The sequence below is a fragment of the Cyprinus carpio genome, chromosome B3 (genome assembly GCF_018340385.1).
Source record: "Cyprinus carpio isolate SPL01 chromosome B3, ASM1834038v1, whole genome shotgun sequence".
In the NCBI taxonomy this organism is placed as follows: domain Eukaryota; kingdom Metazoa; phylum Chordata; class Actinopteri; order Cypriniformes; family Cyprinidae; genus Cyprinus; species Cyprinus carpio.
Window position 1 is genome coordinate 18,277,845 of NC_056599.1, and position 22,327 is coordinate 18,300,171.

The following is a 22,327-nucleotide window of genomic DNA, read 5'->3' on the forward strand; positions in this document are numbered from 1 at the left end:
TCATTTGATGGGTGTTCATTGCTGTATTTAATATTAATTGTTTGTGAAATGCCATATCCGGACGAGCTCTAGAGCTTTGAACTTATTTGCTTCTTTTCTCTTCTTCAGTCAAAAAATGGTTTTGTTTTAAGAGCTGCATTTCTACCTGTTCAGTACAATATTCATTCATTCATTCATTCATTCATTCAAAGCCAAATGTATATTTTGATAAACAAGTGAGGCAAATGTATTTGTTTGTTTGTTTGTTTATTCATTTATTTATTTATAATTAATTAATTAAAGTAGCCAACGGCATATTTTGATTACCAAGTGAATTTACTGCTCGATTTTAGCAAGGATTTATTTATTTATTTATTTATTTATTTATTTATTTATTTATTATGTTTATTTTATATTTTATTTATCAAGTGAGATTACTGGTACTTCTAGCAATGATTTATTTATTCATCCATTTTTATTATTATTATTTATTGATTGGTTGATTGAAAACAAGGACTGTCATTAGATACGTTGAGATATTGTGTAAATGTGTGTAATGAATGCAAATGTGTATGAACAGCTTCTCCAAGAAAAAAACAATCTTTGAGATTATCACGATGACAGAAACCCGAGACAAGGATTTAATACTCAGGTTTTAAATAATCTGTAAATGTTGACACGTTGCATTTAAGATCTTCCTTTCGGCCATGTAGATTAAACAATTTAATCTGTGTATCTGTAAAACATTATCCACGCCTTCGCAATGTGCAATCCTACCCTAATATCAAACCACCTCTGATGAAGAGATTACAGATATGTACAGTGGTTTATTGGAAGTGCTTAAACAAGCTATTCGTTGGCCCAAGGCTTTCTGAAAGCAGTGCTGAGATCCATTCCAGGTTTGGTGATGTGTTTTGTTATATAGGTTTAATCGTATGTAGGCGAATTTCTCGATTTGTTGGGAAGGTAATTTCTCAGTGGGTTTGTTCTGTGTTTTTACATTTGAGGATTGTTATTGATTTTTCTCATTTATTGAGCCAACACAGCATTCTTCTAGGAGATATTATGCAGGACTTTGACAGGAAAGTACACTGCTTGAAACCATCGAGTAACAGCAGTGCAACATTGCACATAACAGGGTTGCATGTGACGTAGTGAAATTGAATTGTACATCTCGTCCTTTGATCCACGGCATCATTAAATATACATGAAAACCAAGTCTAAAAAGAGGGCTAAAACAGCATTAGTCGAGCTCAGAGTATGGTATAGACAGACAGTTAAAATGGAGAATGAAGCTGTCCGGTTATTAATGATGTCTAGATAACCAGAGGCGTGTCTACGTGGTGGCCAGGGGTGGCACCCCCCCTGAAATAATCACTGAGGGTGCTTCTAAAATTAGTGAGGGTGCTCTAGTCTTAATGCCCATTTTCACATCCCGTCTATTGCTTTGGTCATCATCGTGTCAATCACTGCTACTTCGAGAGTGAATCCCACATAAATATGCAGATGTCATTCCCGAAACTTTGCAACGTGTGTGTGGCTGAAAAACAAAGTTCTACAATTCTACAAAGCTTGCAAAGAGTGCTCATTACCACTAAAAAAAGCTGTCACTCTTTGTTTAGTGAGTGTATACACGATGTATTTTAACATACATCGTGCCGCAAACCATAACCCCCCCCACCCCACACACACACTCCCGGCCACCCTCTTTTGAGCCAGTGCCCCAGACTGGCCACCCCATTTAAAATGCTCTAGACACGCCCCTGTAGATAACATTGTAATCTAGGACTTGTGTTGTGATTCTCTTTGAAAGCACAAACTGCTCTTGTTGATTTTTTATTATTCGAATCCATTGGCATGTTTTATGTCAACAAGAACTTTTGGCAGCACCCTGGTTTAGTGTTTACCGTAATTTTGCATGAAAATGCTGCGTCATCTAGAGCTCTGTAAGCCAGAGTGCTCCATATATTGCATATGTAGGTAGAGATAAATGATGGACATTTGGCGACAGGAAATAAACAGGCGTTCCTCTCCATATGCTGCGGCAGACCACGTGACAAATGTGTTGCTTGAATTTCCATCGTGTTTGTTTTGCACTTACGTAAGTGCCTTGTCTGCGAGACGACTGCTACAGCATTAATTACCCAGAAATCCTTTCCGATTGCACCTGCAACTCTTGAAAGGAAGAGTTTTCATCATCAGGAGACAGAAAACCTGCTTGTGGAGTTCTTAAAATGTGTATACATTTTTTTAAGCAGTTTTTTTTTTTTTCACAGCATTATTTGTGGCAGTAAAAGCACAATTTGGATTACCAAATGTTCCAGTAATAGTTCAGCTTAGCCTTTAATGGAGCAGCTTAGTCCTTCAGTACGTGATTATAACGTTCTTAGCAGGCTCTTTCCATGAAGCCAGATGTTCACGAATAAACACCACCGCGTGATTACGTCTCTGTGAAAGCTAATGCGGTTCTAGCCTGGATTTTATTGACCCGTGTTATTTTGGTCCTAAAATGAAGACGTTTACAATGCTAAGGAGCTCTTTAATTAGGAAAGGTTCATCTAAACCTGCTCTGCTGTCGAAATGAGAAAAGGTCAAAACTCACTCCTCACGTATGCAAAGCTGCCCTAATAACAAAGAAGTGTGCTTAAATACATTTCAAGATTATTGTTAGTGTACTTCAAATATACTATATCATATGTAGTAATAAAGAATAATTAAAACTGCACTTGATACTATCTTGACTATACTTTTATGACTATATTTAACACACTGAAGTACGTTTTAAAAGTGCGTTTTGTAATAATATCAAATTAAAACACCTAAAGTACATTTTAAATCACTGTTTTCTCACACAATGTTATCACAAATGTGTAATTACAGATATATTTAAATATATGACATACAAGTTTTGATAAAATGAAGGTATATTTTAGTTTACCATAAATGCTTGTCAGTACATTCAGCAGTACATTTTATTATATTTCAGAGAGAACAGAATGATGAAATTATATATAAAGATTAAAGCTATACATGCAAAGAATGCATGTTTAAGTTGATCAGAAACACTCAGCTAGTTGCATTTAATATGAATGAAAAATATAATACATTTTCATTTAATTGCAAATAACTTCACATTGAGTTCACTCTTAAGTATATTCTTTTAAACTATATTGTTTCGAAATAAGTAGGCTACTATATTTTTAAAGTATGCCAAAGTGTACTTCTTGTTTACTTTAGTGTTTATAAAGAATGTGCAAGTAGCCAACAGCCCTTAGAAACCCCTAAAAGTTAAAAGAATGTAAAAACATCTGTGATTTGTGCGTGTGACTGTCTTGGTTAGACTATACAGTGAAGATGTCTACTTGAAGTTGCAGTACACACAAGATAAAAAGAGACGGTGACATTTAAAAGTTGAATGACAACATTGCATGCGCATTAGCTGTAAGCATTGGGGCTTCTGCTCCATTCTCAACGCTTTAATATTTTTCACCCTTAAAGCATCTCAAAGGTCAAAAAAGCATTGAGTCCCAGAGCCTGAAAAACATACACGGCACTTTGATGGATTAGTGAAGTCCAAGAACCTTTTTTTGTCTTAGTTCTATTCTCTTTTGTGTCGCTCTCTTAGGTTGGTGTAAAGTTTATATTAACACTTCACTCTACTCTTGTGATTTTGAAAGAAAAAGGCAATTTTAATTTAATTTCAATTAAAAAAAAAAAAATGCCTATTTTGGATTGGGACTCCATCAATCTGAGCATACGTAGAAATTTAAATGTGTGAGTTCATGAGATTTTATACTAAGTATATATCAAATCCATTAACATATTTATTGATATATCACTTAAGGCTTATTGATAGAAAATTATAATTAAACTTTATTTGGAGTATTTCTTCATTGCACAATGCACATTTCTTAATATTATGCCTAAAATGTGTTTTAATGTCACTATTAATAAGGATGATATGATCTCTGTATAATATCAGTCTTTAAATGCAAGATATTTAAACTGTACCTGAAGTATACTTGTAAAGTAAAGTGCATTAAGTACAAAATTAATTGTTGCAATTTAGCATGCTTTAGGTATACCAGTTTTTGCAGGGTATTTTTACTAAGCACACAAATATGTAAATGTATTTGTAGTATACTTAGCACAAAATAAATGTTTTTTTTTTTTTTTTTTGTGAATGTGAATGTTTCTCAGTTTATCTTTGAAAGTTATTTTCTGTATAGGCACATACCTTCAACTCTTGGCTACAAAAAAAAAAAAAAAAAAAAGCTATTGAATATTTCCACCATCCACCGTTTTTGCCCAGGCAGAAGGATACAGTTCACTGAACGCACATTGACATTTATGTTGTCATGCTATAGGGGTAAGTTTCCACAGTGCTGCCATTAAAAAGTCTATTAGGCTTTTCAGCAAATTGTAACTTTAAAACAATTCATGGAACAGCAAAAATGTGAAAAAGTAACGTGCAGAAATATCATTATCATTTAGCCATCAAATATTGTAAGTAATTAGTTTAAAAGATTTAAAATCTGCCTTCATTGGTGGAATGTACACTCTTAGAAATAAAGGTGCTTCATGATGCCATAGAAGAACCTTTTTGCCTAAAAGGTTCCATAAAGAACCTTTAACATCTGAAGAACATTTCTGTTTCACAAAAGGTTCTTTGTGGTGAAAGACGGTTCTTCAGATTATAAAAAGGTAAGAAAGAGATGGTTCTTTAAAGAACCTTTGACTGAATGTTTCTTTGTGGAGCCAAAAATGGCTATTTTATGGCATCGCTGTGAAGAACCTTTTAAGCACCTTTATTTTTAAGAGTGTACAGTATTTGAGTGTGTTTTGTGTTCACTGTTTTACCCAGCAGCTACTGTATGATGATCTTGGAGTTTGAGATAGAATTTATAGATATTTTCAATTTATGAGGGTTTTGAACTAGATGTTTGAAATCAATAAATAAGACTACTGCTAGTGAAAATATATTTGTAAAGGGACTTTTGACTCAGCTAATAAGATAGATTTTTTTTTTCAATGTTCCCATGTGACAACTAGCCCCAGTCATCCCTATATGATTGATACATTACTTTAAACTCAAAAGTTCTTGCAAAAATAACAACTATAAATCTACGCATACTGTACATCTATTGTGCAATATACACTACCGAGTTAAAACAGTCTTTCAGAAACTAAAATATTTACTTATTTCATGGGCATATTTGTAGGTGGGGTGCATTGTGGGTAATTATACTCTGTAAGAGAGCAGTTAATGAACTGGAGTACACACTGTTTCAACCACATTGCCGGTAGAGTCATCAAAAAAAAAAATGTACTATAGTCTGTCCACATACAGACTGTAGAACCACCTGAATACAAATTGCTATGATATACTTTACTTAATAAATAAAAAATACATTTAAAAAAAACTTTCAGGTACTCCGTATCTCAAAGTACTCAACCACACCTGTGAGGGCGAGAGAGTGCTGATCAACTCCACATTCAGGAAGCCGCTGCCAGTCTGAGCCTTTTGCACAGATAGAGAAATAAATTGAATCTTAGATACTGTATATTCAAAGGATTTAGCAAAACTGGCTCAAAAAATAGAAGGAGAAAGAGAGAGAAGGGGAGAGATATTTTAATTTAAATATGGTCAGGAGTTCACTTTCATGCTGCAAATCACACTATCACCAAAGAGCAGAAGACACCGAAAACTTTGATATTATTTTAATAATGACTGCTACAGTGATATCTAAATGGCTCACCCATTGTGCATTGTTAGTGAATATATCAATCCACTGTGCCTGGATTTTCTAAAAGGCTAGTAATTCCCAGTCTAGTGAGTCCAAGCAGGGAAATTGAGAAAATACATCACGTTTGACTGTATCGGAGAGAAATGTTCCGTACTATGTGATGCTAGAGCGGTGGAGTGTCATTGGCGGAATGAGCGGAGCCATAGCTGCTCCCAAATGCTGCTTTGCACAAAGCTATTATAAGTAAGTGCACTGGACAAATGGGGTCCTGTGATGCTGACTCAAGCAAATATCAGACTCAGTGGAGTGCCTGCAGACTAACAGCACTCTAAAAGTACTGTTGTGCTTCAGAGGACTTCAGCACATCAGACAAACAACACCATAAGACAGTCTATTTAAGGTCTTATTTTGTTCGCAGAGGCAGACTGCTTCCTCCTTTTTTATGTATGGGCTTTTTGTCTTTTATTAAATAATACAGTATAGAGAGAAGGACATTATTCGGAAACGAGAAGGGGAAAGGAGAGCAGGACCTGATGCAGGTCAGACTTGAACCTGTGCCCCAGTTGGAGCTCCAGTGTGTTCTTTCTTTCTTTTTCTTTCTTTCTTTTTCTTTCTTTCTTTCTTTCTTTCTTTGCTGTTATCTTCATTATAAATCATTCATTTAATGTGACCAAAATATTTAAAATAGTAAAATTAAAAATACACTACCATTCAATCCAACTTCCATCTGTCTGTCTGTCTGTCTGTCTGTCTACGGGGAGTGGGCACTTGTCGGCTTCTGCAGTAAAACGTGAACTCCGATACCTTGAAAGTGGACAATACCAGCTTTTTTGACAAAACGTGTTTAGGGTTCAGATTCTGCTATATGTGGAGAATAATGCACGACACTTCACTTTTGATCATTTTAATGCATCCTTGCTGAACAAATGTATTCATTTCTTTAAAATTAAAAAAATTAATAAAAATAATAATCATATTGACCCCAAACTTTTAAAGAATAATATATATATATATATATCACTCAATAATCATGTTATTGTCCCAAATCTGTATGTGAATTAAAATAAAACCTTTATATTTTTGCAAAAACTTGCAAGAATAGAAATGGCCACCTGACAGATAAATCCATTGTAAAAATTAAAAAAGCAACACATGTGAACATTTACTTCTGACAGACTCTTAGCTCTAAGACATTTCTTAGTAAATATCGATGTATTAGACAACTTGTAATCAGTTCAATGAATTAACTGGCATATCATAAAAATAATTTGATTATAATCTTGAATCAATTGGCAGCTCTAATTGTCTCCTACACAATGGATTATGATGCATGGCGTGTATGGGCACATGGAAGAAGCGACACAGCGCATTCATGCTACATTTCTTCTCTGATGTCAGTCTGTTATCATGGATGGGAGCCATATGGAAAAGTCTGATTTTTAATGCGTGGGTCTACACGGTTATCCCATCACTAATGGATGCCTGTAACTCCCGTCACTCATGCAGAGTAGGAAAGCTGTGGTGTTATCATTCATGGGCAGTAGTGCAATCTCTCTCAGTACCTGGATGAGTGCTCATCGCTGTTTCTTTTTGGCAATAAAATCTATCACATCCAATCTGTCATATTAATCAGTTCTGCTTAACTGAACCATATCAGCTAGATTTTCTGGATAGAAATGATAGCCTTTGCCTCTATTGTACCCAGGTGTGACTTCTACTGTGTTTTTTTCTTTTTTCAGATGGCAATAATTTTTCAATTGCATCTTGGTAAAATACTAAATGACTGATCAGCATGCTTGTGCAGTCTCTACTCGTTTTTGTAATCGCCTCACCAATCACAGAATATTGAGGGCTATTGTTAGGAAATTGAATGTGCTCTTCTCACGCCATCGAAACCAACGTAAATAAATGTAAGTTCTGAAAGCACCTGCATGCATATTCCAGTGAATGGCAGGTTTCTAGAGCCATCCAGGCCAAGTGAGTAATAAAATGGGAAAGTTCACTTCCGCTTTCCTCTCAGGACCGAATTCATAAATAGATCCTGACGCTCTGAGGTGTGGCGCCTTCCTCTGCAATTTCTCGTTAAAATGATGTTGCGAGAGAAAAACAAGCTCATTTACAAGGTGATATACAGGCTGGTTTCATGGAGCAATTATCAGCTTTATGGTGATATTCCAAAGATCCATAAAGCTTCTTCTCTGGTTGATTTCATCACGCTCAGCATGTCCAAGAGGCTCATAAACATAGCTTTAGATCTAAGTGCAGCAGGCTGGCAGGATGGGTAGCGATGCACTGTGCTGCCTCGCTGTTGGACGTAGAATGGCCTTCTGGGGATCGCAGGAGGAGAGAACAGAAAAGGTTTTTTTGATCAAGACCAGCTGTCAGTTCTCTCCTAAACGGTTTCATTGACGTGAACAGTTCCCGGGGAAGCGGAAGAGGCTTTACTTGCAGCGGGGAGAACGTGTTGTTGTCTTAATTACTCACACCTCTCTCCATGCAACTTATAAACTGACTGTTCTACAGCTCTCTTAGCACAACATCAGTCAGCCGGGTGAGAGCGCAAAGGAAACAGAGGCACAACTGTCTGGGGAACTGTCGTAGGTGTTTCATCCTGTCAAGTCTCTTGGCATTGTTCTCAGAAAGCCTTTCTATTCACCCCATAAGAAAAGAAAAACAATTCCCTGTGGGATTTGGGCCTCTTCATATCATACCAAAAGCACATCTAGATGTGTTCTAGCACTTGTTGTGAGATTGTGTGTAGTACAGCGGCATTGGCTTTTGCACTTTTTACTTCGATTTGTTAATAAAACAACTCCATTAATAGAGTTTGTTTTATAAGAAAATGCTATTTCTACTACACATTTAATTCAGTGTGTTACTTGTTGTTTTTTGTAATTATTTGTAAAATTTACTAGACAATTTCTGAGTGAAAATTGGGTAACACTTTATTTTTTTCTAAGTGACGTGACATACAGCAAAGTATGGTGACCCATACTCAGAATTCGTGCTCTGCATTTAACCCATCCAAGGTGCACACACACAGCACTGAACACACACCCGGAGCAGTTTTACTAGACAATTTCTAGACAATTTACTAGACAATTTCTGAGTGAAAATTGGGTAACACTTTTTTTTTTCTAAGTGACGTGACATACAGCAAAGTATGGTGACCCATACTCAGAATTCGTGCTCTGCATTTAACCCATCCAAAGTGCACACACAGATGATTGTTAAACACACAGGGAAGACACACACACACACACACACACACACACACACACACACACACACACACACACACACACACACACACACCCGGAGCAGTGGGCAGCCATTTATGCTGCAGCGCCTGGGGAGCAGTTGGGGGTTCGGTGCCTTGCTCAAGGGCACCTCAGTCGTGGTATTACCGGCCCGAGACTCGAACCCACAACCTTAGGGTTAGGAGTCAAACTCTCTAACCACTAGGCCAAGACTTCCCCTTTTTACGGTGTGCGTTAAATAAGTTACATGTACGTAATATGGTAATAACAATAAATTATGCATAATTACATTTACCCTAATAATTACCATAAACCTTCATCTTAACCCTAACCGTATAGTAAGTACATGTAAACAAGGATATAATTACATTGTAATAAATATAATTACATTGCAACAAGGAAACCTTAAAATAAAGTGTAACCGAAAATTGCTTCACCATCTTTTTTTTTAGTTGGTTTTTGTTTAGTAGTACGGCTAAAGGTCAAGTATTTCTAAATTCCTTTATATCATATTAATATAGCTACATTTTTACTGTATTAGATCCCTTTGCCCAAATAATTTGTTACAATATACCATTATATTGATCATAATGATATATAGTGCGATCAAAATGGCTTTCAAAAGCCACATTAAATATTTATAGTTGAAATAAGCATTCATAAACATTTGTACGTCTCTAAATGGTTGTTTTACCATAAATACTGCCAATACATCAATAGCACACATGTGTGTGTAAGAGTGTTCTTGTTATATTGTTTTGGTGTTTTAAACATGAAACTTTTGTCATCATTTATTCACTCTCTTGTCATTCCAAATCTGATAACTTTCTCTCTGCTAAACACAAAATAAGATATTTTGAAGAACACTTCACCTGTTTTTGTCTGTAGTTGTTTGTTTTTGTTTTTCAAAACATTTGCTTTTGTGTTCCACTGAAGAAAGAAATAAACAACACGATGGTCCTGATGACAGACTTTTCATTTTGGGGTGAACTAACACTTTTTGAGTGTTAAAATACTTTCTCAGACTAATGTGGATATGACTACAAATAAACCATTCGTAGGTTGATTCCACCAAAGGTGTAAACACTGTGTCTCATTGGTGTTAACAAAACATTGCTCTGTTTGTTTGAGCATACAGACACAGGAGCACTGGCTCAACCATTGGCCTGAGTTTGAGGCGTCTATCGGTTTGCCTTAACATCTGAGGGATTTTGGGAAACTAACTTTTTTATTGATCCAGAAATTAGACATGTGACCAATATAATCTTTTCATTACTTCACTGACTCACATATATATTATGAAGATACACTATATGCTGGATTGGTTTGTTGTTGCCAGATATTACTTGAATGCCTTCTCTATAATTACAGCAAAGTTTTATGTCTTGGAGCGAATCATCGTTGCACTCATTGACTTGTTTTTGGAAAAGTCTCGCTCTTGTTATTGACTTCTTCTTGAATCTCTGCCATGAGCCCCTCCCTCATCCTGTTCTCCTGAAACAATCGAGCAATTCTGCCATTACATCCCCTTGATAAACAACCGAGGTACATGCAGAGCTGTCGTGGGAAACATTGTGTGTGGAAGTATTCAGAGTTATAAAAGGACGCACACAATGCAGGGTTATCTCACTGTTGGGAGGCAACTCATGCTGCTGTGAATGTCATTTTTGGATGAATTACTATCATAGACAAATCCTAGGTTCTATGACAAGTACATTTACTTATGTTTACCTAAACACTGAAACATACAGTAAAATACTGACATATGGACAGCTGCTAAAAACAATTTATGTATGAACAACAGATACAAATGTGTACGATTTTTATATATAAATATTGAAATCATGGCATTAATATGTTAAGTCTATGAGGTATTTTTTGATTCTATGGTACTTCAAGATTAATTAAAGCTTGAAATAGACAGACAGACAGACAGACAGACAGACAGATAGATAGATAGATAGATAGATAGATAGATAGATAGATAGATAGATAGATAGATAGATCAAATGGTTTATGACAGTAGTCCAGGAATGCTCTTATTAATGGTGGACGAAAATTCAGATTAATTATGATGTTAATTACTGGAAAGATAAATAGGTATAATTAGAAAAAAATCATGTAATTTTTGCTGTTTAATATAAAACTTGTGTTGGATTTTTTTTTTTTTTTTTATTGCAATTCTTGTTAGTGTAATTCGAAATTTTATTTAGCATTTTGTACATAATAACAGTATTCAGAATTTAACTAACTTAAATAAATATAAGCAAGCCAATATGGCCCTTAAAATGTCTATACTTGAAGGTGAGGCATCTTTGCATTGTCTGTAAGTTCACAGAGTTTTTCACATCTGCCTTGGAGACAGAGTGGCTTAGAAGATGCATTTGGAGGCAAGAAATACCAGTGTAAAATAATACCTCTGGATCATGCATTATCTTTCTCTGTCTTGTAGATCTCAGCAAGTGGCAATTAGAATGCTTTTAACTTCAAAGCACAAAGAGGCAATATAGCTTTGCACTCTAAAAAGCAACATTCCCTCAAAAATGATGTTTGTTAAACAGCTATTTCTTCTACTTAACTGTGATCACCTGCCATTTGACTGTAAAATGTAAAAAAAAAAAAAAAAAAAAAAAACTCTACACATGATATTCACAATTTCAAAAATGCACTGTGCATTTTTTCTTCATAAACTGCAAAATTCAGTCCACATGAAATGATCCACGGAGCTACGAAGGAATTTATCTCGTTTAACTCTAGTTGTCCTAAGCATGTTTATCCAAGCGTTATGCAAGCATGGCAAGGCCTATAGACAAATAGCTCCGGTATATTATGCGATTTGTGCGAGTAGGTAAACAGCAGATGGCGAGGGAAGCCTTTTGAGCCCCTCGCGCTGTATTTACCTGCCCACCTGAATGACCCGTGTCATGCTACATTCCTCATGCAGGCATAAGCAATTGTTAACCATTTGTATCTGTTTCTCACCATTCCAGCTGAGCGCAAGGCCAGCCGAGTCATCCGCAGCGCGTAGGAAAATTAGCTTGTTTATCAGCATTCTGTTTTCTTTTCCACCTCTCCCTCCCTCTGACATTTTAAATGTACATCATCCATGACTGATTCGCTCACAATCAAAATGAGTTCGACCTCAATCACAAATGAAGGTATCGCGCCTCCGTAATCTCCATATATTTGCAATTACACATATAATGAGTTGCATCGAGCTTGATGAGGACAATGGCCGGTTATGTGTTCATCTTAAATGAAGAAGGTTACCTTGAGCATCAGTCATCTGTCCTGTTGACGGAACGTTTCGTCCGGAGAAGCATGACGTGTTGTTATTAAACATCGAGGCCTGCTGCTCGTTGCGCCTGTATTTTTGATGCCATTTACATAGGTGAATACAAGGTGATTCATTATGGGTTTTTTCCTGTTTTGTTCGCTCTCAGCAAGTTTTTTTTTTTTTTTTCCTCAATTCAACTTGTGAGCAAACAAACCCCCATCCTGGACATCTTGTGTGCTTCATTGTGAACTTTAAATAGCAACTCCTGAAGACCTTGAGAGGGCAAAAAATCTTTAGTCATTCATTACCGCACTGAGGAAGTGTAGAACATTGATGGAATGGAATGAAAACTAATACTCTTTCTAGTCATTGTGCTATCTACAGATGTGTTTTATATCCCATTATTGCTCTAGAAGTGGCCACAGCTCTATAGCATGTTGAGCAAAGCATAATCCATTGGGAAATTACCCATCAGAAGTGCAATACTGTTACAGAAATGAAATTACAGAGGCACTTGTGAGTGAGTGTGTGCATGCGTGTGCTGAGGGGCATGGAGGATATATGTACTCCATTTGATGTGTTCCACAAGGAGAATTCGAATGCGGCCTGGGGAGATGCTCATTTAAAATGTGTCCAACGTGCAATGATTGATTGTCTTGCGCTATCACCATATTTGTGAGAGAGCGACAGCTGTCACATCGGAAGACATTCTGCATGTATATATTGTAAGAGACAACACTACAATCAGCAATACTGCTTCATAAACTATTTTATAAGTACAACTTTATATTACTAATTTAATCAGTCGTTATCATAATTGCTAGCATTTATGAATAAAATGGAATAGAAAAAAAAGATGGTAACACTTTACATGAATCCTTTACAGACAATGCATTCTAAAAGTATTTTATAATTTATATAATGAAAGAAATATAATCAAACAAAAACGTTTGGTCCCCACAATGAAGCATAAACTGGAAATGATACATAGTCAGTGATGAAAGAACACACACACACACACACACACACACACACACACACAGCATTGTCACCTGTGAACTGAGGTGCAGTTCAATTTAATACAATTTGATGAACAATGCTTATATTTCAGTTCCACAATCCCTCAGCATCTATATAATAAATAAAGCCTGTGCAGGGTGCTGCTGTATATAGTGTATGAAACCGCACATACAGTATTCAATCTATTGTGGGTATGTGTGCTGCCTCTGCACATTACTGTGCACTTTGAACCTTCAGCTGTGTTGGCAACCTTTTTTTTTATACCAGTAGGTTTTGCAACATGAATGCAGGATGAAAGAATACAATTTCGAAAAATATCAGATATAAGTTCCAGCTATATGTATCTGCAGTCCCTTCCACAAAAAAAAAATAAATAAAAAAATAAATAAAAAATAGTACAAGCACACTGACAGATGGTCATTCATATATGATTATAGGTGATCAGATTGTAGTCCAAAATTGAAATAGAATTTTCAGAACCTTTAAATATTTCATGTTGGTTAAATAAGATGCTGTAGCCAGGTTATTCTGTTGATGATGAATTACAGATTGACATTGTACCGAATGTAACAAAGCAGCTGATTGTCTCTCATATGATGTTTACAGTGTGGAACCTCCTTTATCAAAGGTTATTGCTGTTTCATCAGTGATGCCCCAGGGTAATATGATTCTTTGAGTAATATCATAGCAGTAAATCCAGCCCATCAGCTGTGAGGTTGGAAGAACGACCCCTTCGGTGTCCTACCTGTTGAATTGTCAGATATTATGGTGTTAGTCAAGTAAGCCTGAATAACTTGAGTTCTTACCCATTGCTTGTTGTTGCGTTAGGTAAATATAATAATAATGAGAAGCAGTTGGTGGCAATTTGAGTGGAAATAAGAGTCTTTACAGAGCAGTTCAAGGGAATGAGAAAGAGTAAGAATGATTTACTTTTTAAAAACACATTTTCCGTATTTACCTAGACTTTACATAAATAATGGTGATTGCACAAAGTGAGCGCTGTTGTTCAATGTGAAGGTATGGAAAGTTTTTTAAGTAATAATTCACCCCCCAAAAAATGAAAATCTCCTAGAAGTGTACTCACCCTCAAGCCATCTGAGATGTCGGTTATTTTGTTTCGTCTCCAGAACAGATTTTGATAAAAACATTAAAAGTAATATAATCCACAAAACTCCAATCCATCAATTAATGACTTGTGAAGCTGTGTTTTGTGGATTACTGTGCTGTTTTTATCAGATGTTTGGACTCTCATTTTGATGGCACCCATTCACTGCGGAGAATCCATTGGTGAACAAATGATGTAATGCTTAATTTCTCCAAATCTCCAAAACTTTTCCATTTTTTGATTAATGTGTCAGTAGCTTTGAGAAAGTGTGTGCAACCAGGTATTTAAACTCTGAATGTTTGGTTTCTGGCAGGTTTAACAAAGACTCAGATTTATTTATTTATTTTCTGCTCCGGTAAAAGCTAGAAAAGGTCAACCACAACGAAAAAAGCAAACATTTCAAGAATTACATAATAAATAGTGCAGAACATTTTGACAGGCTTCAGCTAAAGTTAAAGACCTGCTCTTTAACCGTTGTGCCCTAAAGTAAGACCTTCAGCCTGTAACGCTTTAATTCAGCTGACATCGCTTAACTAAAGTTTATATTTGGCTTTGGGCGATTGAGTCCATGCAGACACAGAAAGGATTATTACCACCAGCCGTGTGTATTTAAAACCATGCATTTGTTTTGTCCCTCTTCAAAAGCTGTTGCATTTTTAGCACTTTTTTTCCAGCATTTTAAGTCAGTGTTTTTCCTGTGTTGTGGACTACTAACTTTTAAAATAATGTAGCTTTTAGTCTATGAAAGCGATGCAATTTAACATTAGTGAAGTTCAAGTCTCTGTTTATATATATATATATATATATATATATATATATATATATATATATATATATATATATATATATATATATAGATAGATAGATAGATAGATAGATAGATAGATAGATAGATAGATATAATGAAATATATTTTTATTTTATTTATTTTGTGTGTGTGTGTGTGTGTGTGTGTGTGTGTGTGTGTGTGTGTGTGTGTGTGTGTGTGTGTGTACTGATGAGTCCCATAGTGTCTCAGTTACGTAGAACTGAAGGCAAATTAATTATGTAGTCATAAATTTAGGTCAAATTTTTGTTGTGAGATTTAATGAGGGATCATACTGAATAGATCAGTATGAATAGATCATAGAGCAGAGAGCTTGCTAAATATTCATTTGTTTTGACCTCCTGGGACATGGATCACATTGCAATATAAGCCCAAAACAGATAAATATTTATTTATTTTACTTCACTTATGAATGACTCTTTCCTGGCACACTGATTCATCTCCCAGTTTGAAAATGATGATAAAATGTTGAACACAATGCTTCTTACGGTGACAAACAGCTGACTGTAATCACTCAAAGCACATACATCTCTTATCACAGAAAATGCCATAATTAATATGCTGTACTTCACGTGAGGCATCTGAACATTAAATCACAACAAGAAGAGGAGAAAGGTCAAAGGAAGGATTATTTTTTAAACTGTAAAAAGGCTATGAAAGGCTATTTTTTTAATGTATGTTCTTTGACATCAGGTGTCTGTATTTTAAATGTAATGTATACATATTTTAACAATTCTGCAGCAACATTTGTTGTTGTATTATGTTGTTAGCACATTCCTTTCCAATGTTTTATAAACACTACCACATCTAGTCTGGTACATTTGTCATAAAAAATATGTCAGAATGTGTTCAAATCAAAGTGCAATATCAAATATCAAAAATCAAATCAATAGCATAATAAAGTACTTACTTAGTACTTATTATACTCCAGTGTCTAATTTTTACATTTCTTCATAATAACAATAGTATGTATATAAACATCATCATGTTTATAAAAATAACCATTATGAATTCAATTTACATCACTGACTATGTGATTCATTTTAATCTGAATAACTAGTGTAAGGCCAGCAAAAAAAAAAAAAAAAAAAAAAAATATCACTTACCTGTAAGTGACTTGCATCAGAATATTTACATTACTTTTTAGAAGTTATTGAAATAATTTTTGGGGAGTTAAAAGTGTTTTAAATCACAAAACCTGTAAGAGATTTGCGTTTGCGTATATATATATATATATATATATATATATATATATATATATATATATATATATATATATATATATACACACACACACACACACACACACACACACACACACACACACACACACACACACATTTTTAAGATTAAATAATAATTAACTGTGGAATGTTTTCACTATATGTTTTTGAAACATTCATTTTATTTTTATTTTTTAAGTTTCATTTAAATGTCCAGATTAAGTTATTCTGATACCTAAATAAAAGTAAAAAAAAAAAGTTTGCTCATCAATGTGTTGTTCTTGCTGTAAAAAATAAATAAATAAATTAATTAATTAAAAAAATGAGGTCAACAATATGTCTAATAAGAGTTTTTTTTTTGTTTGTTTGTTTTGTTTTTTTTTTTTACATTTATTATTTAGGTGTGATATATGTTGAATATTATACATCAAGGTTACCTAACTGCAACCAACATTAAATCTGCAACACATAAAAAAAAAAAAAAAAAAAATATGTTAAAAAGCCTTTGTACTTGCTGGGTACAGAGTGTAACACTGTAACTGAGTAAATGTATGATAAAACAATACCCCAGGCTCAGCAGTATTAATGATATGCAGTGAACTCGTTATTAAAGTTCCAAAACAGTGCCAGGAGTAACACAGATGGAGTCAATTAAGCAACGAGCGCTCATACACACACGTTTCATCTTTGGCTTTTATCTCTTGTATGTTACTCCGTGGCTGTAATTAGCTGTATGCTTCTACTTGCAACATTATGTCCAGTGATAATCACAGTTATTTTCACATGTGATTTCAAATAATTTACCACTTACTATTTGAATCAATTTTGCACATAGCGTGTCCTTGGATATTGTGTTTAATAATGGAGTGCATCGTGTTAACTGCTTTACACTAATTTGCTTGTCTCACTTCTGGTGTTTGCAGGGAGCTGATGCCGTCTACTCTGGAGGGACAGATCACGATGGAGAAGACACCCAGCTACTTTGTGACAAACAGCGCCGCGAAGCGAATCCACTCGATGGCTAGAGACATTAAGCTAATCATAGTTGTCCGCAATCCAGTGACCAGAGCCATTTCGGACTATACTCAGACGCTCTCCAAGAGGCCCGAGATTCCCACTTTTGAAGTGCTGGCCTTCAAGAACCGAACGCTGGGCCTGATCGACGCGTCGTGGAGCGCCCTGCGAATAGGGATCTACGCGCTTCACCTGGAGAGCTGGATGCAGTATTTCCCGCTCTCGCAGATGCACTTTGTCAGCGGAGAGCGGCTTATCGTTGATCCGGCCGGCGAGATGGCAAAGGTGCAGGATTTCCTGGGACTCAAGCGTATTGTTACTGACAAACATTTCTATTTTAATAAAACCAAGGGATTCCCTTGCTTGAAGAAGCCAGAGGACAGCAGTACCCCACGGTGCCTTGGCAAGTCCAAGGGCAGAACTCACCCCAAAATAGACCCCGATGTCATTCGCAGACTGCACAAATTCTACAAGCCCTTTAACATGATGTTCTACCAAATGACAGGGCAAAACTTTCAGTGGGAACTGGAGGAGGACGGCAACTCGCCTGGCTCTCGAGACTAAACCGCTGCTGCTCTCCACACCACCAGCCTTCTCACAGCCCAACGTCCCTCAGTGTTCCCTCTATCTGTGCTTCAACACGCCAATCAATCATTGCTGTCTTTGCGAGTGTGTGTACCCATAGCGAGAGTGCTAATCTGCTCTGTCAACCCCCAATACCAATGGTGTTTATGATGGCAAACATGGTTATTGTATATATTATCCCGAACATAAATATATTTATATTTGTCAAGAGAAGAGGATTTTATTCATTTTCTTCAGAAAGAGTTGCTATATGAATCATGTCTTCTATGATGATGCATGCGATGAGTTAAGTGTCCTTACCCACCGTCACCCTGAGGGTTTTCTTTTTAATCTCTCTCTTTTTCTCGCACACCAGCAGTGAGTGCAGTACAATTGAGTCTGATAACTGAGGTTATTTGTGGATTCGGAAAACTATAAACAACTACAATCAAATGCAGATCTTATTGATACAGTACAGTTTTGTTTTGTGGCTAATAAAATTTCAGATAGTTTTTTGCATTTTTCAAATTATATTATGTATTTAATATTATAGTATGCAATATATGATCAGAACGACAGTTGTACTGCATATATTTAACATGTTTCAAATCTTAAAACATTACAGGCATCAGGTTTCTGGACCTTACCTCTTTAACAAATTAGCTTAAAGAAATGCACTACATGCAGTACTTTTTTTTAATTCTTCAGTTTGATTAAATGTTCACTTACACTACTATTCAAAAGTTTGGGGTCGGTAAGAGTTTATAATGTTTTTCGAAAAAGAGGCTGCATTATTTATAACGCCAGTAATATTGTGAAATGTTATTACAATTTAAAATAACTGTTATATTTGTGTATATTTTAAAAATGTAATTTATTCCTGCAAAGGCAACGCTGAATTTTCATGTGTCACGTAATACTTCAGTAATAATTCTAACATGCTGATTTGACGCTAAAAAACAAAAAAAAACAAAAAAAAACATTCATTATTATTAGAAATGTTGAAAGTTGAGATGCTTATTATATTTGTACAAACAATTCATTTTTTTTCAGGATTCTTTGATCAATTTAAAGCATTTATTTGAAATATAAATCTTCTGTGATATTATGAAAGTTTTTACTATTGCTTTTGATCAATTTAATGCATATTGTCGAACAAAATAGTATTAGTATAAAAAGCATTAATTTCTAAAAAAAAAAAGATTCTTACTGCCCCTTACTTTTGAATGGTTGTGTACTGTATATGGTAATAAAACAGGCTTTTAGACATCTGATTTGTACAATTAATATGGTAATCATTCATTACCATGGGACACAGTACAGTATCAAGGGTATTTACAGAACGTATAACTTCACAGTACCAATATTTCAGAATTTTTTTCATTGTGTGAGTGTGGATTCAAGGAATGTCAGGTCTAAATGATGTGTGATGTAGTAACTGTATGTGAGTGATTTAGCAGTATCTAGTATTTTTTTTATATAATTTCTGACACTGTGCAACATTGTGTGTCATTAATCACAACCTCAAGAGTGATGCCGTCTATGTGAGTTATTCACAATCATCACAGCCACTAAAACTGTCACTATCACACTCACGGCTTATTTCAGAAAAATCCAAAGTGTTGCACATATGCTTCTTTCCTGGGTTTAATCCTCCACATTTAAAAAAAAAAACAAAAAAAAAAACAGTCACTGGCATAGTTATATAGCAACATGATAATGAGTGCTGCAATGCTGGCGGAGAGAGCAGCAGGAAGTTACCAAACATCTGCTGTAACAAGGTCCTCTGTCATTATAGACAAATGGGACATTAAAAGAGATGCCTGTGAAAATCATCAAGGAAGTGAGATTTTTCAATGTGCAACTCACCTGATTGATACATTTCAGGTTCATGTTAAAGAACCACGTTATGGAATTGATATTTCTGGAATTACCGCATTGATGACGCTAAATGCTTTATTTTTTACCAAAAAGCCATGCCTCTGTTAGCTGACGATATAGTGGATTTTGGTATATACTTGTGCACTTGATTTGAAGAGCCAAATGGTTTTCAGTATCAATCTGGCAAAAGTCTTGGCCATTCATAACCCAAAAGCAATGTTTCTCAATTGCCTTCATCTCAGATGATGTTGTCATACATTTAAATATTATGCAAAGCACTGTTGCATGACCTATTCATGCCTAAAACTACTCCATATAATGTCACTCTGTACTTATTTATATGGCAATATAAGTAAATGTGTTGTGCTTTCAGATCATTTAAACCACACGACTCCAAGTCTCAGCTGAAAAGAGTGTTAATTGAATAGCAAGCAGTGATTAAATGAAACAGCCCGTTGGATAATTTTAAGAAAACATTAATTACATTTGTGCTATGACATTTAAAGTAAACCCTCAGGGTACAAAAACTGAGATAAAGCGAATCTCACTAGCCTCGCATTTAGAATTGATTATTTTCTGTCGTTAATTGATTACAAACATTCAGGCCAGAATGAACTTAAGTCACTTTTCCGAGTTTACTTATTCCTCAGAATTCTTTGGTAAAAAAGTAGAAATGTGGTTTACATGAATCTGGCTTGTTTGATAAGAAAATAACAGGGTGTCAATGTCCGTTCAACATTGCTTTCGCATTCACATGCTTTTCCAATTCCCCCTCCATTCAATCTGTCTGCCGTGTCTGTGAACTATTTAACAACTTCGACAATCAATGCAGCCAATAAATCAATAAACACGGTCTTAATACACATCCCTGGCCATGTACCGGCCCTCCCTCCACACACCTCTCTGGCCGTGCGGCGCTTGTTGTATGTTCTCAGTGCTGAGCTGGTGTGTTTTTCGCCCGGGGGGAATGACAGACCTGAGAGATAGTTACACAGAGCAATTGGTTCAATCAGAGTAAGCGCTGTGCTGCCCTTTTATATCCCCCTGACTGAACACTGAAGCCTGAACCACAATATCCCAGGTCACCCGTTCTGCTTTGAGCCTCAGCTGTGTAGCGATCCCCCTGGTGCTCTGCTGAAAAGCGCTCTCATTTCAACTTTCTCCCCTCCATGTAACACACCTCCATTCTTCCCTCGACAATGGATCTGTGGCGTAAGACAGGTGGAAGCCAGCTGGCTGCTTTTTCTTTCTTTTTCGTCCTTTTTTAGGGTTTGCACAAACCAAGCAGCACTAATGTCAAATTATGGATTCCCAAACACTGTTTCCTAACCAGGCATGATGCGCTAAACTGCTAAAAGGTTTCTGCTCGCTTTCTCACAACAAGAGGCATTCTGAAGGGGTTATTAGTTCTATTTTTTGTGGCGTCACGTTGAGTAGACCCGCCCATGAAATTAAATTGGTCCAAATTCCTGCTCCTCAAAACTGTACACAGAGTGCTGCTGGAATTAGTCCTGAAACCTGGAAACAAGTTAGCGTTTTTCACTTCCAGTTCCATTGTTCCGCAGTCAATGGGGTTTTAGAGTGTTTTTATGTTTTATTTAGTTTTTTTTTGTTAAATGCATGAAATAAGTCATATATTTTCACTTTTTTATGACATAAAATACCCCACTTGCGCTTTTATTAAGCTTTTATGAATCTTGCTTATTAAATGTCATCACGCAGAAGAGGTAAACTCAACATTGGAATCATGTGACTGTTGTACAGTTTGTTTATAGTAGTTTGTTATTTTCCTGCTAGAGAGAGAGAGAGAGAGAGAGAGAGAATCATCTAAATCTAAAGATAGATCAAAAAGATAGTTGGCTGTTTTTAACTGTTTTTAACTAAGTTGGCTGTCTTCTAGCCTGGTCATAACTGGTTTAGTAGGCTGTTTTTTTTAGGGGTTTTGACCATGTCTTTAGCTGGTCATGCTGGGAGACCATCTTGACCAGCTACAACCAGCAAGTTATTTTTGATGATTGTATTTAGCCTTCTGAATTCAAAAATTATATTAATTTGTAATTAACACATCATGATGAACAAAACATGTAAGAATCATAAACCTTTGTTGGTCACAGAGCTTATTTTTTGCAATAGTCTAAAAGAAATGGAAAAATCCTATTAGGTTTTGTTGAGAGAAGCTGGGTGATGCCAACTTTCAGGCTGGACTATAAAATTACATAATTCCTTCAGCACTCTTTTAAACATTAAAAAAAAATTATGAATGGGAACGGGTCACAACATGCAGCAATTTAGCTTTTTGCTGGAAATTCGCTGGTTAGGACATGGTATAAACCTTTTCTTTAGTTTCATAGGGATAATTACTCACCAGAACGAGACTACAATCAACACACTGTGAAGAAAAAAAAAATGAAGATATGAGTATTTGATGTGA

The 22,327-nt window shown here is 35.6% G+C and overlaps 1 protein-coding gene across 1 annotated transcript in view; it reads left to right on the forward strand.

The window, feature by feature from the left end:
- LOC109053244 (heparan sulfate glucosamine 3-O-sulfotransferase 4-like) overlaps positions 1 to 19,719 on the forward strand; it is a 92,563-nt gene extending 72,844 nt beyond the window's left edge. The window contains exon 2 of the mRNA XM_042720061.1: positions 17,361 to 19,719. Coding sequence (XP_042575995.1) covers positions 17,361 to 18,015 — 655 coding nt within the window. The 3' untranslated portion in view covers positions 18,016 to 19,719. The remainder of the gene's footprint in view (positions 1 to 17,360) is intronic.
- Positions 19,720 to 22,327: the final 2,608 nt, after the last annotated feature.